The sequence below is a fragment of the Gymnoscopelus microlampas genome (genome assembly GCF_963454915.1).
Source record: "Gymnoscopelus microlampas genome assembly, chromosome: 17".
NCBI classification, from domain to species: Eukaryota; Metazoa; Chordata; class Actinopteri; order Myctophiformes; family Myctophidae; genus Gymnoscopelus; species Gymnoscopelus microlampas.
This window is the reverse complement of record NC_139954.1, coordinates 6,854,160-6,871,989: the sequence shown is the minus strand read 5'-3', so window position 1 is coordinate 6,871,989 and position 17,830 is coordinate 6,854,160. Positions and strand designations below refer to the sequence as shown.

Sequence of the window (17,830 nt, the reverse complement as noted above, 5' to 3'; positions counted from 1 at the left end):
TTATACAGAGAAGGTAGGGTCCTGAGAGGCCTCCCACCTTGGAGAATAGTCTTTCAACAACAAAAGCAGTCTTTGTTTCGGTGAGCAGCGAAATAGTTTCCTTTATGTTTTTAGTAAAGTTGGAGACCTCGCACAGGAGTGGAATTTTCAGTCCATGGGAATAGCACCGCTGCTAACAGAGCGTTAGAGAAAGCTATAAGACCAGAGCTAAACATTTAACATGTTAGACAGGAAAGTTAAAACGGGGCGGGGTCTGGTGTTCTGGTGGTCAGAGAAATGACATTAACTCAGAGAGGGAGAGAGAGAGAGGGAGAGAGAGAGAGAGAGGGAGAGTGAGAGAGGCGAGGCTCTCTCTATCATCGCCATTAGAGTGTCGTTACATTGTAACAGAATTAGAATCCATCTGAATACATAGTAGCCTAAACATCTGTCTGACTTGTTGCAGCTGCTGCTGGTGGACGGACAGACGGACCCTCTGAAGGTGACTGAAGACAGACAGAAGGACAGACAAGATGCTGGGGGTCGCAGAGATGACCAACGGCTCTACTAACGGGTAAGTTAATGTTCTTCTGGTGTTTTTGGATTGATCTGAGCTGAATGGCTCTTTCATATTGGCTGTATGGATGCAGTGGTGGTCTGGTGGAAAGTAACGAAGTACGTTTACTCAAGTAGCCTACTACTTAAGTGCAGCTTCGAGGTATTTTTTTTACTTTACTGGAGTATTTCCAATATCTCCACTACAAAGGAGTACTTTTTTCCACCCCTGGAAAAGAGTTTGAAAAGCAGTTACTTTACACATGCTCGGAAATCTGTGATTCTCAAACGTTTTCATTTCAAGGAAGGACCCCCATAACGGGCAGAGTTACAGACAGACAGACCTGTAAGGGTCCATTTGGTTCTCAAAACGTGAAATAACGTTTACATCCATGAGATTAAGGGGTTCTTGTGATAAAAAATAAAAATATGTTGTAGAATGAACAGTTAGCATGAAGTTCAGGATTCTTATAGGGCAAACTGTCTGTCAGTCTAAACGAAAATAAACTTTTCTACAAACTGATGAGAATCCCATTCATTCTAAATTCTAAATGAAAGATCAAGTAAACATTGAATCATAAGAACATAATTGTATAGACATGGCAGCCCAATCTGAATAGCAGTAGACTAGACATTATAGACCGCTATTACAGATTTATATTCTAGAATATTATAAATTGCAATTGTAGACTTATATACTGTAGTTCATAGACAGCTGCCTAACTCAGTTGTGCTCAAAGTGTGGTCCTTGGCAGGGGGTACCAGGGGGTCCCCAGTAAAATGAGGAATTATTATTTCATCAGCTAGCTGTTATAGCCCAATGAGAGAATGTATGAGAATGACTTTTCAGATCATAGGTTCGTTTCATCTCTCTCCACTGTCCAGTGGCTCTCAAACTACAACTTTCTAATTTCAAGGACCCCAAGTTAGGCCCCGCACGGACCCCCATAACTCTGAGAGTGTACAGATGGAACCAAATGGACCCGTTTACGGGTCCATTTGGTTCCATCTGTATGCTCTCAGAGTTACGGGCTGCTAAGGTTCCATTTGATTCCTATCAATTATTTACCTGGGGAACCCCCTCCCCTCGTGGACCCCTGGGGGTCCCTGGACCCCAGTTTGTAGAACCACTAGTATAAACGTAGAATTCTGTGCTGAATCAAATCTGACAACAAAATATGGGAGTCGAGGCTCATAGAGACTCTTTTGAGTCTCCTACCGGAAACTCTGCCGGCCATCAAATTTTTGCCTTTAGGAATGCGACAAAAACAAAAAAACTCTAATTTTTGGGTGAACTACTCCTTTAAAAAAACAGTGTTCTTGTATAGTGCTGCTTGCTGGTGTCAGTGGGGACAGGAAGTCCTGTCACCTCACTGACCTCCTGCTAAAGGGACCACAAATGGCTGTGTGTCGTGTTATTATAGGAAAACCTCCCTCCTAAAAGGGACCATGGTGTTATGATTGCAGTGCTGTACAGAGCATTGGTTCTCAAAGGTCCGGGGACCCCCAGGGGTCATTGAGGGAGTTCCAGGGGGTCCCCAACTAAATAGCTATAGGAACCAAATTGACCCTTATGGGTCTGTAGGCCTAACTCAGAGTGTACAAATGATCCATTTGTACACTCTAAGAGTTAAATTAACATTGATTTTACAATGTAAATGTGGGTCCCAGAGATAGAAATAGCATTAAATGGGGGTCCGTAGCCTAATGCATGTCAAACTGGGGGTCCTTGAAATTAAAATGGTTGAAAATCACTGCTAGAGCTGTAAAAATCTTCTCTTATGTGGGTCCTTGGCACATCTTTTCAAATGGGGGTCCGCGTGCTAATAAAGTGTTAATTTGGGGGTCCTTGACATGCATGAAAAAGTTTGAGAACCACAGCAGTGGTTCTCAAACTTTTCAGGCCGCGACCCCCCAAAATAATCATATTTGAACTGGGGACCCCTCATTTTGTTTGCCTGGCGTTGTGAGCTTGTAGATCGTCTATTTTCACAATGTTGGCCTCTTTCTTATATTATTTGACAATTTGGCCAATGTTTTGTTGTACAGTTTGTTGGTTACTTTTGATGCAGTATTTGGTCTTTTTCTTTTCTTGAGCTATTAAAAAACCCTAAATTGTCACTTCACTTAGCACCGCTGCTGTAGAGGTGTGTTGTGTTGTTGTAGGAAAATGTGTCGCCTAAAGGCAACAACGTTATTATAGTTGTGAGGCCTCAGGCCTGCCTGCCTGTTATAACGGTGTACTGTATACTGCTGTTTGGCCTGGTTGCTGTGTTTGCACTGCTGTTGTCCTGTGATTCACGTTGTGGCTTGTTGTACTTTGTTACAGTTTGTTTCCGTGGCCAATTATAGGCCGTAGGCCCGTACTGTACTGTACATAGTAGAATTACGTACAGGCTCCATCTACGGCTAATGAATGCTATACCGCTGCTAATGGATAGACATAGAGAACACTGCTGTTTATATTAGTGTGTGTGTGTGGATCAGATATGCAGCCATATGGCAAGTTCATTTTTTTTTATTGATTCAATACTTTATTTGTCAGACATGTAAACAGCGCAGTGGTACAGTAAGAAGACATTGAGGTTAAGAGGATAACACAAAAAAGTCCTGGGGACTTGTTTCCATTGTGGTCCTATGTATTCAATTCATCAACATAGCATGAACAATTAACACAATAACACATGTCAACAAATTCAAACACTATACTGTATGTACAAAAGGGATGGGAAAATTATATTTACCCCCCCCCCCCCTGTGGTCTCCTGATAGATGCTTTTTCAGGCAAATTTAGAAAGAAACCAGTGATTCACATCCTTTAAATGGATGGTGTCAGGGCATTCCACATTACGGTGACAGAGTAGTAGAATGAGAATCTTCCCATGTTTGTTCTAAATTTGTACCAGATCATGGTCACTCCCTCTGGTGTTGTGGCTGTAGGTGTCACTCACTTTGGAGAAGTTGATTGACAGGTATGAGGGTATAGGGCGGCTCTATGCACAGCAGCCATATTGTGAAGACATTCACAGGTGTTACCAATGATACTAATGAAGGCTCTGTTCCATTCTGGTCAAACAGAGTCAGGGTGCTGATATTAGGCATGTTGGCTCACTGGAAACACTCTGCTACACCAGTGGGTCTAAAATGTGTGTCCAGGGACCCTCATGGTTCATTAAGGGGTTTCCAAATGGCCCCTTACGGGTGTGTAACGAGTTATGGGGGTTGTGGAAATTGAAATATCTGAGAACCACTGTGCTACACTAAATGGAACAGAGCCTTCATTAGTATCATTAGTAACACCTGTGAAGGAAGTGATGATATGGCTGCTGTGCATAGGGCCTATAGACGGGTTTCCGAGCGACGTCATCACAGAGCAGAATGCGCAATCTGCGCATGCCTGGGGGTGGAAGGCGCGTTCGAAAATACAGCCCTGAGCGGCAGTGAGCGCACTGGCCAATACAAACTAATAGGCGAGTGTGCTCCGGTGCGTAATTTCCAAACGCACCCATAAGCTTCCCCCCGCAGCTGCGCGGTCATATTCCTCTCAATGTTTACTAACAGGAAACCTGTCTATAGGGCATCGCAGTCCCCGCCCACTTCCTGGTGCCACTGCAAAATACTCAATGCATTTTTCCCATTGACTTTTCCAAAAATATTTATATCAATTCATTTAAGCCTAGAATCAAGCTATCCAGGCTCCTGGTGAATCATGACCATAAAACGTTTGATTCTGTGAAAAAACTTTTTTTGAAAACGGCAGAACAAAGGGTATTTATTAAATATAGTATATCATATAATTAAATATAAAATGTTTAATGGTCATGATTCACCAGGAGCCTGGATAGCTTGATTCTAGGCTTAAATTAATTGATATAAATATTTTTGGAAAAGTCAATGGGAAAAATGCATCGAGTATTTTGCAGTGGAACCCGGAAGTGGCCGCAACTGCGATGCCCTATTGAGGGCACTGTCTCTTTGACTATCTTGACTGTTGATGGACATCAATCCATTGATATTTGCTTAACCCTGTCTTCTACCCTGAGCCATCCCAAACTAGCAAAGTGTGTTGGAATTAGGTGGGTCATGGGCTTAACGCAGAGAAATAGTCGTATCAGTAGCATAAACAATTAACGCAATAATACATGTAATCAACAAATACAAACACTATTATGTACAAAAGAGATGGGAACAACCCACTTACATCCCCTTGTGGTTTCCTGTTAGATGTTTTTTTCCGGGCAATTTTGAAAGAAACTAGTGTTACACATTTTAATGGACATTTCACATTCCACACATTCAGGACATTCCACATTTTGGTGGCAGAGCAGTAGAATGATAATTTTTCCCATGTTTGTTCTACATTTGAGTTGTACCAGATCATGGTCGCTCCCTCTAGTGTCGTGGCTGTTGGTGTCACTCACTTTGGAGACGTAGTTTGACAGCTATGAGGGTGTTGAGGGCGCTGTCCCTTTGACTATCTGGACTGTTGATGGACACCAATCCTTTGATACTTGCTTAACCCTGTCTTCCACCCTGAGCCATCTCAAACTAGCAAAGTTAGTGTGTCGGAATTAGGTGGGTCATGGGCTTAAGGCAGAGAAGTAGTCATATCAGTTTGTTTCATACTGTATCGTGGCGATACTATATTTATCTACGGTCTATGTTGAACTGAATTATTCACACATGTATCTGTGAAGTAATGCCGCCACATCTGATATTGAAATACATTTAAAAATCTGTAAGAGGCTATGTTGAAAGTGGTTACATGTATTATCCTTGACAGTAGTTGTGGTTGTGAATGATCCAGTCTTATGAAGAAAAGAGATGTCTGAACCGATGCCTTCACTGAAAAGTACCCTGCGATTAGGGATGGGGACATTTTTATCGATTTCGATCGCCTTGTCAGTCCTGCTTTTCGATCCAATTCCTTATCGATCCCACTATCAATCCTTTTCTATTACTGGTAGTTGTTGGCAAATTGGTGCTAATCTGGAGCACTCTATCTCTTTCATTTAATTTCAGCAGACAATCAAAGGTAGAGCATGTTATCAAAGGTAGAGCACTCATATGTCCAAAAGTGTTAATTTTCAGGATTCAAATTCAAAAACAGCAAAAGTAGCAGATCTACAATTTCAAAGCGCAACGCTTCATGCTGCGTTTTGAGCTTGTATATCTGCTACTTTTGATCATTGTGTGCAACCAATAGCAACTATATGTTTGTGCCAGTGATATGATTTCAATAACATGACTCTTCATCTCTCGAGACATGACATCACGTCAGGTCCTGCTAGAATCAATAAGAGAATTGATAAGCTAAAACCTAATTGATTTCAGATTCTCAATAACTTCGGAATCAATACCGTGATAGAATCAATTCTCGATCCACATCCCTACCAACGATGGTGATCATCCTGTCCAATTTTTTATATCGTGGTATTGCTAGATTTGCTACTTTTACTCAAGTAAAGAAACACAAACAAATCAGTGTAGTCTTCTACCACTGCTACTGTACCTACCTTGTTAGATAGGTCACCATTCAACCAGAGTACATAGACACCAGTGGCAACGGACACACTCTGAAATAAGAATCCTTTCTGACGCTGTAGTTATTGGCCCTGGAGGGTAATAATAATAACTGTCCCTCTCTGCACATTTGTTTCCTATCATTAAGCTGTGTGTGTGTGTGTGTGTGTGTGTGTGTGTGTGTGTGTGTGTGTGTGTGTGTGTGTGTGTGTGTGTGTGTGTGTGTGTGTGTGTGTGTGTGTGTGTGTGTGTGTGTGTGTGTGTGTGTGTGTGTGTGTGTGTGTGTGTGTGTGTGTGTGTGTGTGTGTGTGTGTGTGTGTGTGTGCGCGCGCGCGTGCATTTGTGTTTATGAGCGTCTCAAAGGTGTGTAGTTTATCAGCACAGATATTACTGGTCCCTATCAGGAGACAAACACACACAGGCGCGCGCACACACACATTTTTATATTATTTCCGTTTACTGATAATTTTGTGCATTGTTCATAACATACTGTGTTTTCACATGTTGCCTACTGTAGTGTTTTATTAGTTTGTGTCTGTATTTCATGGTTATGAAATTAGTTGTGGTTTTACAGTCACATACCAAGGTTTATTGGCCATGAAGATGTTAGCAGCTGTTATAACAAGCAGGACAATTTATGATCATTTTTAATTAAAGTGTGTCCTCAAGACCTCAACCGTCCTAGAACAATACTAGGTCTGGATGTGTTGCCATTCATTCATTCATTCATTCATTCATTCACTTAAGTTCTTTCACTTCCCAAAGAGCTAGAAAGTGTCACTTGGCGAAAATTGCCGAACTACAAGCTCACAACACATTGCATCGTCACAGGTTGTTTTCAGAATCAGAACTCTACAAGCTCACGATGCGTCAAAAACGCGACGCGTTGTGAGCTTGTAGATCTGCTATTTTTGGCTAATGTTCCCACCAGAATATGGACGGACGCTCTATACCATTGGTTCTCAAACCTTTTTCATTTACAGACCTGAAATGGTCCATTTGGAACCCCCTCAAGGAGCCCTGAGGGTCCCTTGACCCCCACTTTGAGAACCACTGTATAAGCATAATTCCTTTTAACAGGTCGTTTATGAAAGTCCTTGCGGTCTTGTTTCCAATGAGAACCTGTGAGCAATTAGGGGTTAAGAGTCTTGCTCAGGGACAAATTTCATTTCATCGACACATATGCTGTCCTGGCCGGGAATCGTACCTGCGGCAACCAGGGCCTCTGGCTCCCCAGACGGGATCACTAACCACTCAGCTATAGCCCCCCACTGTAATCTCGACCCTTGTCACTGCTAACTCCTACAGTTGGCCCTAGGGGGAGCACAGACAACCACGTGGAAAAAAAATAATAAATCTATGAATAACGTTTAGAAATAACCTTAATAACCAATAAAGTTCCCATCAAACAGTCACAACAATAACAATAATCAAATATAAAACCTGAAAGTGGGATTTCAGAGGAAATGAACGGCAGTTAGTTTTACGAGCAGGTACTGTAAAACATAACGACAGCCTGAAATGGCATCAGAGTCTAAACTCACTTGCAAGAACATGTTCCAGGTGAAGGTGAAGACACACTGCTTGCAGCTTTCTGGAAGGATGTGTGTGGGTTGCAGAAAGAATTCAGGCGTCTTTAGTTTCACTCCAATGATCTTCACACAGATTTCTAACAATGAGGTTCAGGCTGTTTCTGTATTTTACTTACTTTATATACCTTATAGGGCAAGGGTTCCCAAACTTTTCAGGCTGCGACTGCGATCGCACTGCAAGGCGTTGTGAGCTTGTAGATCGGCTATTTTCACAGTGTCTGCCTCTGTCTAACTTGGTGTTAAAAAGGTCTTAAGAGTCATGAAATTGTAACTTTAGAAATGTGCAGATATCCTGTATACACTTATATAATACTGTATGTTGATTTGTTGGTTTGTCACATTGTTGAGTGAGAAAACAATGTTGCATTAAGCTTATCAGCTGTAGACCCCCCAAGAGGGTAGAGCGGCGGGAATCTGAGAATCAGAAGGTCCCTGGTTCGATTCCCGGTTCCTCTGGGATTTTTTGTCACTTGGTTAAGTGTCCCTGAGCAAGACACTTAACCACCTAAGCCCTGTATACTTTATTGCACGACAAATAGCGACAATAGCCGTTCTGCAAGCTCACTACGCGGCGCAAGTACACATTTATCAGCTTAAATTTTACAGTGTTCCAGTTCCAATTTTGTCTGCTAATTTCTTTGTTAAATCCCAAGTTCACTTGTTTATCCTGTATCCTGTATGAGTTCTCTCTCCTGATTGGATGGTATCCTGACCTGAAAATGCATTTCTTTAATAAAGAGCTGGAGAGACAGGGAGACTCCTGTTACTGAACACACACTCTATAGCAATGATTACTATCACAATATAGAGCTAGTTAACAACTTATTTTACGTTTTTAAAGTTTTGCATCCTCCACACCTCAACCTGCTTGGTCAGCATATTGTTGTGATGAAGTTTTCCAAACACAGTTGACAGAAAGAATAAATTCTTTCTGTCAACAATTCTCAGTGTTTTTGATGTATTAATGATGTTAGTGTGACTGGTCTAAAGTCATTCAGGTGCATAGATTGGTGTTGTTTTGGACACGTGTCACAGCAGAACATCTCCACATAGTAGGGATTTAGTTATAGTCCAGTGACTACTGTATAAAACTATCTGGTAAAAAAAACATTTCAAAATGGATATGATATAAACTTAGGCAAAGCGTAGAATCCTACAAGAAGGACATAATGTTATATTCAGTCCTATAAATGAAGATTTGTTGTTGTTTTGGTTGGGTTGTTAGGGTGTTTCAGAATTTCAGCTTTAAAGACTAGACATTTATACACACACACACACACACACACACACACACACACACACACACACACACACACACACACACACACACACACACACACACACACACACACGGCAATTAGATATGCATGCCTGTGTGTTTCCAGTTCGTTAAAGGGAAGACAGTGAAGGAGAGCGAGTTCAGATGTCAGAGACAGATGGGGGGGGGGGGGGAGAGAGAGAGAGAGAGAGAGAGGGCATTGAGCAGGAATGGATGTAAGGCTGAGTGAATGTTTGACCTCTGTGTTGACCCCACCAGCCTCCTTGTGATGTCTGGGATGTGGGTCACACTCTGAGAGCTCCTTGGGGATTATGTGCCTTGCTCAAAGGAGTTCAGACAGACAGACAGACAGACAGACAGACAGACAGACACTTGAACCCAGGTCTTGTGGTTGGAGGCTGCATTCTGCAGTGAGTCACACAATCCAATGCAATTCACTCTCTTGTCTAGTGGTCTATTCAGCCCCACTCTGAGTCTGAATGGAACAATGGAATATGTGTGTGTGTGTGTGTGTGTGTGTGTGTGTGTGTGCGTGTGCGTGTGTGTGTGTGTGTGTGTGCGTGCATGCATGCGTGCGTTGTATTTACATTATGGAAGGAAATGACGTACACAGTGGTCGTTGTTAATAGATGACCAGACAGAAATGGAGTGATGGAAACAGACAGAGCTACAGTACTAGTAACATACATGTAGGTTACAGTGCAACAGAACAATCAGCTGATCGCTGAACGATCAGGTATTGATCGATGAAGCACTTTCGTTATGTTCTTTACATAGGAAGAGAGTAAAGAGACAGAGAACCGTATGGTAGACAAGTACTGCACAATTTTGAGATACTTTTACTTTACTGGAGTATTTCTAATTGTCTATACTTTTACTTCTACTCCACTACATCTCAGAGCCAAGTATTGTACTTTTACTCCACTACAATTCTTTGAAAACTTTAGTTACTTTGCAGATGTCATAATTTACATTATAAAACATACATTAACCACTTTAGCCCTATTCTATACATAGGCTATTTGAAAATAGCCGATCTACAAGCTCACAACGCGTCGCATCGCGACGCGTTGTGAGCTTGTAGATAATGCTATTTTCAAACATTTCAGTACTTTTACTTTTGTACTTTAAGTACATTGTGATACCAATACTTTTGTAATTTTTTACTCAAGTACATTTTGAATTCTGGACTTTTACTTGTAACAGAGTACTTTTGCATTGCTGTATTGATACTTTTACTTAAGTAAAACATTTGAGTACTTTTTCCACCAGTGGTAGACAGGAGGAAACACATGCAGCACATACATGGCTTTGACAGGAATGGTCGTTGCAACTACATGGGACACACCATGTGTGCCATGTGACCAGGAAATGGCAGAATTAACCACTTAAACCCTATGCGAGTCCCTCAGGGCTCATTACTGGAGTATTTTCTGTTTTCTCTCTACATTAAATGTCTTTGCTGAAAATAGCTGTGCTATTTTCTGACAGAGAGACATACAGAGAGACAGACAGATAAACAGACAGATGAACAGACACAGCAGAAACACAGAGGATGTTCCCACAACCCAACGTTAACCACTCAAACCCTACATACTTCATTGACTGGGGTCCTCCAGGGATCTACACTTGCCCCCCCCCCCCCCCCCCCCCAAGTTAGAATAGGGAGATGAGGTTTCTGCCCGAAAGCAACAATATTCTCTAGTAGGCCTCAGTCGGGCTACGCAGGGCTGACCCCAGACAGACAGTGTGTGTAGAGAAAACCGGATGTCCATCTGTCTTCAGAGAGTCCTGTCCCTTCTCCTCCCTGTCCAGGAATGTCTGCACGCACGCACGCACGCACGCACGCACGCACACACGCACGTGCGTGCGTGTGCGTGTGTGTGTGTGTGTGCTTATGTGCATGTAAACCATCTCCTAACTGCCCATTACCCTCGGTGTGTGGCTGAATGCTCCTGTGTCACATGGGAGTTAATTTCATTCCAGGGCTCCTCGGCACGGCAGAGTAGATTGTACTGCAGCCTGAGTGACGGCGAGTCGTGGGTTCTATTCCCGAGCCCGACGGGCTTTGCTGCAACTCACTCCCTGTCTCTCTCTCCCTGTTTCCTGTCTCTCTCTACTGTACTATCTGAATAAAGGCAGAACAGTCCCCAAAAATATATATTAAAAGAGAAATGTACCACTGCATGTTGAAACACACGTCTTATAAGGAGCTGAGGATTCCAGAACTCCACCACAAGTCACGGCCGTGTTCAAAACTCTGTTGACACAACTAGAGCTTACAGCCAATGTCCTAGATGTAACCCCCCCCCACACACACACACGCAAGCAAGTGCACACACACACACACACACACACACACACACACACACACACACACACACACACACACACACACTCTCCCTGGATGCCCCCTCTCCCTACACGTCTCTGGATGTGTCCTTGTTTGGAAAAGGCTTGAAGAAGGTGTGTGTCTTCAAACATCAACAAAATGTCAAAGCTACTGTACACAGTAAAGTCCCAGTGTTAATTTAACTCAGAAGAGCGTAGTGTGTACACAATATGGAACCAAATGGACACGTAAGGGTCCATATGGTTCCATGTGTATACACCCCCGTATACAGTGCACGCTTCAGAGTTACATTTACACTAATGGTTGTAAGTGTGTATATTTTCCCTGTCTAGTTTAAAGCTTGTATAATGTCATTGTGTCTGACATTTCTGTCCGCCATTGTAAACATGTTGAGTTGATGATGATATCATACACATCCAATCCATATTTCTCCACCATGTCTTCACTGTTGTTGTTTTTAATGTTCTTCAAGACATTTATGTCTTCATTTGTGTTAATAATGTCATGCGTTATGAACCTTTAATAAAAGGATAGAGGGCTTTGTAGTTGTTGTAAAAACATTGTCTAATGTGGCAAAATTGTCCAGTCCTATTTACTATCAGCCTTTTTCTGTAAATGATTCATAAAGTCGGGATTGCCTAAATCCTTCAGTTAATCTTTGTATTGCATCATGGTTAGCAGCACATTATAAACTGATATTATTGACATAAACACCCTTGACTTTTTCTTTAAGAGAGCAAATTAAATAAATGTAGGGGAGACAGAGTGGTGGTCTATATACTGGTCTATATACTGTACATCTGTCAAGTTATATATTTTTAGATCACCAATAACTCTGCTTTAACAATACAAATGTACAGCATTTTGCCAAGTCAATATTGAGAAGAGAGAAAGATGTATTCTTTTAGAAAGTAATCCGTTTCCCTCTGGTGGACGTATTCTGTTATGGCAGGGAGCTGCTCAACCCTGTATAGTGTGAAAACAAAGGCATATTTCACATAACTGCTTGTTTTCCTTCTGTGGGTTTAGCTGAGGAGCTGAGTCTCCTCACACTTAAAGCTAAATATGGCTCTGCAGTCTGGAGATAAGACCTCAACCACAGTATTGGTGTGCAGAGTAAAAAAAGTACAATGTTTGCCTCTGAGGTGGAGTGGAGTAGAATTATACATGATAGAAAAATGGAAATACTATCTCAAGATTGTACTTAACACATTAAGACCTGGAACTGTGCCATTTTTAGATTTGAGCTAAAAAGCATTATTTTACACTTTGGGCTATTCAAAAATAGCAGATATACACGCTCATAGCGCGGCACTGAGTGCCGCGCTGCGAGCTTGTAGATCTGCTATTTTTGAAAACTCGTGAAAATGTGTGCAAATCTTTGAATATATATATTTTTAAACCGAACATTTTTAACTCAAATCGTTGCTTCTGGGGGGTCCCTGGAACAAAATATGTTGATGGGGGTCCGCGGTCCTTGACATGAAAAAGATTGAGCACCACTGATATAGAAACATACGTTTTTCAGAATACTGTTGAGATTTAGGAGACATGTAGAATCGGCTTCAGGTCTCAATGGGTTAAGTACAGTATCTGTACTTGTGGACAGTAGTAAAGTACATGTACATTTAGTAGTGTACTCTCAAGTACATTTCTGTTTTGTATTTGTACTCTGGGATACTTGGGATCACACCAATATGTTTCAAAGACAAATATTGTACTTTTGACTCCACAACATTTCTAGGAATCAATCACTTAAGCCCTATTTCAAATGTTGTAGAAAATAAACAGACCTACAAGCTCACAAACGCGTGAGCGTGATGCGACATGAGCGTTGTGTGAGTGTTGTGAGATTTCACTAGTTTGGGTCCCAGGGAGACACAGAATTCCTCTTTCGGGTGGTTTGGGAACCTCTGTGTTAGAACAGTGTTGTTGCTGTAGGTTTCCTGTAGGTTTCTCTGCCCTGAGGAGATGAACAGAACTCTGTTTGACCGTTAAGGAGGAAGTACCAACCCACAGGATGTACAAAGACCCGCCTCTCTCCTCTGTGCGCCCCCCTCCCCTCTCCCTGGGAATTGTGTGTGTGTGTGTGTGTGCGTGCGTGTGCGTGCGTGCGTGCGTGCGTGCGTGCGTGCGTGCGTGCGTGCGTGCTTGTGCGTGCAAGCACGAGCGTGCACGCACAAAAGCATGCGTGCGTGCGTGCGTGCGTGCGTGCGTACACATACATGCATTGTGATATATTTTACTCTCATCTTGGCAATAATAAGGGCTTATGGGGAAGGGAAATGGAAACTGGTGTTGAATTTGGCTCAGTGTGTTGTAGAGGCAGACTGATAAACAACAGTATCGGTTTGGCCCAACATCGGCATCGGTATTTTAACCACCTGCAGTCTCTAATTTGGCCATGTCCTTAGGCAAAATATTTAAAAAGGTTTAAAAAATTGTTGATCGCGTTTCGATGAATTGTGAGCTTGTAGATCGTCTATTTTTGAATAATTTTTAATAGGGCTCGAAGTGTTTAAACAGTTATTTACGATTCTTTTTCTAGAGTACATTTTTTTTCTTCTATAGTTCGGCCCGCTACGCGGCCCTCACAGCTTTATGAGGTGTATCACATCAGTTTCCGAACGCACCCCATAGTGAACATACACGTATGCTTATGTCTGGGGTGGTTGTCCGCCCGGTGCCCGCCAACTCATTTGGTTTTTAAAAGTTACATTTTCACAGATCTTCAGAACTTTCATCAAATATCTCATTTTTCAATTAGATTACAAAACAATGCACTTTTTGACAACATATTGGTTCAGCATTTGCATCGTACCCCAAAAATGTGCCACGGGTCAATCTCTAGTCAGTGTGTCGAGGAGAGTCAGTCCTCCGTACTATTCCTGTAGATAAAATCAGATAATAACACACAGTATAGTCTAGTGTGTTTTCTTTACAGTGCACTGAGGTGTTATGGTCAGTCTGTGGCTGTCTGCTGCAGACCCACATGTGGCCAAACTTAGACTTTAAGGGCACTGACAGCTTCCATACATCTCGTCCAAAAACGCACGCACGCACGCACACGTGTTTGTATTATTATACTTCTGAGGACATCACTTTTAGGACAACGGTTTTATGAATGCCATTTTTAAATGTTTACGCCATGTTTAAGTCATTATGCCAATTGATTCCTCCCTCCCCTGCCAGTGAGGAGCCCCCACCAGGAGGACGTAGTAGAGCCTCCGTCCTACTCCTCCCGCCCAACACTCCCCGGCATTTTTTATGCTAATCCTAAAGCTGCATATAGCCGATCTACAAGCTCACAACGCATTGCAGCGTGACGCGTTGAGAGCTTGTAGATCTGCTATTTTCAAACCTCAAGTATAGATCAGGCAAAGCTCTAACCCTAACCTCTAAATGCCTATTCCTATTCCTAACCACGACCTGAATATTTTCCTAATTCTAAACCTAATTCAAAGAATTAATTTTAATCATAAAAACAACCATTTCTCTTGTTAGGACCATAAAAAAATCCTCACATTGTCTATTTCTCAAATTCTACTATACTTGTGGGGACATTTGGCCCTCACAAGAATATTAATAAGTACACACGCACACGCACACGCACACACACACACACACACACACACACACACACACACACACACACACACACACACACACACACACACACACACTCCCATACACACACTCCCATCTCAATTAAACTTCCTCTGCCTCCCTCCAACTCATCCCACCTCCCCAATCCTCCTCACATCCTGGTGTAATGTAACAAATGTAAAAGAATATCTACAAAACAAGTCGTAATGCAAAGTTGTGAGCTTGTAGATCTGCTATTTTCAAAAAGACTTTGACACATTTTGAAAACATTTGTGAAATGGGTCATTCTGCATAATGCATACTGTAAGTGTCTTTTGATGACAAGACTTTTGTACTTTTAATACAGGACTTGTAACAATGTATTTCTACATTGTGTTTTGTTACAATGTACAATTTAGGCATTTAGCAGATGCTTTTATTCCAGAGCGATTTACAGTAAGCAGTTACTTTTACTTACATTTGAAAAAAAAAAACTCGGAGTACTTCTTCCACCTCCCTTGTCCTAACCTCTCTTAACCTGATGACAGCCTGGGTGTCAACACACACACACACACACACACACACACACACACACACACACACACACACACACACACACACACACACACACACACACACACACACACACACACACACACATTCACACATGGGTGAGTGGACAAACATTCACACTAACACACATGCAATCTATCTCTCACACACACACACACGCACGCACGCACGCACGCACACACACACACACACACACACACACACACACACACACACACACACACACACACACACACACACACACACACACACACACACACACACACACACACACACACACACACACACACGCACACGCACAGCTGGCACATGCCACACTCACAGGAAGTGATGTGGCCACATTGTCACACAGAGATAGTAGTAGTAGTTGTCTTTGCAGTGACAGCAGAGGGACAGAGTTCATCTCACTCTCTGGTAAGATTATTATATTTACTTTTTTACATTTATTACATTGTTACATTGTTACATTTACATTGTGCACTAGTACCTACTGTATGGAGGTTTCAGTGGTTTGTGGATTCAATGTGACGACCCTTTCCTTCTCAAAGAGCAGATGACTTTTACGACTTTCTAAGTCATTTGCGAAAACTCTTAGCTGTTACAAAACCCTCAGGGTTCCTTGAGGGGGTTCCAAATGGACCCTTACAGGTCTGTAACTCTGAGAGTGTACAAATGGAACCAAATGGACCCTCACGGGTCCATTTGGTTCCATTCGTACACTCTCAGAGTTATGGGAGTCCTTGAAATTAAGAATTTTGAGAACCACTCAACTCATTTGTGAACAAACCGTTGCATCGCTGTTGGTTGTTACGAAGCAGTTAGCTTCATTTAATGACTGAAAGTTGGGGGGGCGGGGGGGGCTCGGTCAAGTAATGTGTGTCTATATAGACGAATCCACAGAGCGCTGCCTGTAGCTGCGGTGTCGCGGTGCGGAGCGGCACCCGTTTGACACCGCAGTCATGATTGCCGCTCTGTGGACTCGTCTATAGGCTACTCAACTCTATTTTTAGGCAAGTGGAGTCAATATACAGTCGCTTCCTAGTTTTAAACGGTTGGCTTCCTCTCGGATGTTAGTAGAATCAGAATGTCCTTTTAGCTGCACAGCAAACAGTGACAATGACATCAGTTTAGCCTGTTTACATTTCAAAGTCTTGTAAAAAGTTGTAGAGAGACTGCACCTTTGATAAAAAAAAAGAGCGTTTTTTGTTTGTTTTATTAAGTCTGCAACTGCAGAGTTGATGTAGTACCTGTATTGGCCACAGAGTGGCAGTGTCAACGTAGAAATAGAGACCCTGGTTGGAGTTGACATTTTGATCTTGATATTGCATGACCTTATCTGTACAGTTTTATGTGGAACTTGGAAGTATGCGTTTCAGAACATGCATACAACATGCCTTTGTGCTTCCGTGCATACACACGCACACTCCACACACACACATTATGCTATTATTATACACACAAATGGCTATTTTTATAAATGCCATGTACAATTTACAATTACAATTTAGCAGACGCCCTTTATCCAGAGCGACTTACAGTAAGCATAAATGCAGAGAGACAGTGTAGTGCCTCAGTAAACTATAGGATCATAGGTAAACCAATAACCTATAGCATCCGTCTAAACACAGGGGTTTTCAACTGATTGTGAACCAGGGACCACCACCCTGACTGTGAATCAACCTGGGGACCATTGCTGTGTTGGGTGGTGATATAAGATTAGTTAAAGGTGGGTTGGGGTGGCCCTTGAATTGCTTGCAATATGCTAGTTGGCTCAGAGCAAAAACAAGAATGACCTAAGTCATAATAAAGCCGCATGGGGCAGGCTTTTTTGGCCCCAATCTTTTCATAGACCTGATTACTTGTTTTTTGGATTGCTTGTTTCTCTCGCCAAACCTGGCAACATTTAGCGTCGCAAATGAACGCTCTAATGTTTTTTATATAAGTGGTGGCAACATTTTGTGACACCACACGGGTCTTCCCAACAATAGCTAAGATTGAAGTCAGTGTGAACATGGGCAAATAATAACTTAATAGCCAAACTAGGTCTAATGAAGCACGCTAGCATTTAGGCTAACCATCCTGGCTGAAGCTGTCTCCCTTTCTCTCTCTCTCTGCTGTGTAACTCCGTGCGTTGCCTTCTTGTGATTTCTGTTCGTCCATGCTGGCCCCTAATATGGTGTGCTTCCGGGTGGTTCAACCTAACTTAACAATGAGGATCGTTCTGATTGGATCCCTTCCCAACTAGTCCCTCAAAAAGAGTAATTCTGATTGGATCTCTTCTCCATTCGTCCCGCCCTAACATTTTCGTCTCGTCTAATTCGTTGACTAACGTGTCCATTACATTTTCGCCTCCCCATTGGCTTAAAAGGGGAGCTTAAACGGGGGGAAGTG

At 42.3% G+C, this 17,830-nt stretch overlaps 1 protein-coding gene across 2 annotated transcripts in view; it reads left to right on the top strand.

The window, feature by feature from the left end:
* The first annotated feature begins 306 nt into the window (after positions 1 to 306).
* lims2 (LIM and senescent cell antigen-like domains 2) overlaps positions 307 to 17,830 on the top strand; it is a 65,243-nt gene continuing 47,719 nt past the window's right edge. Inside the window, exon 1 of one of the 2 annotated variants that reach the window (XM_084083908.1) lies at positions 307 to 553. In XM_084083908.1, the coding sequence (XP_083940034.1) occupies positions 513 to 553 (41 nt within the window). In that variant the 5' untranslated portion in view covers positions 307 to 512. Of the gene's footprint in view, positions 554 to 15,803; positions 15,854 to 17,830 lie in introns of those variants that run through there. The other variant, XM_084083909.1, reaches the window with a different exon arrangement.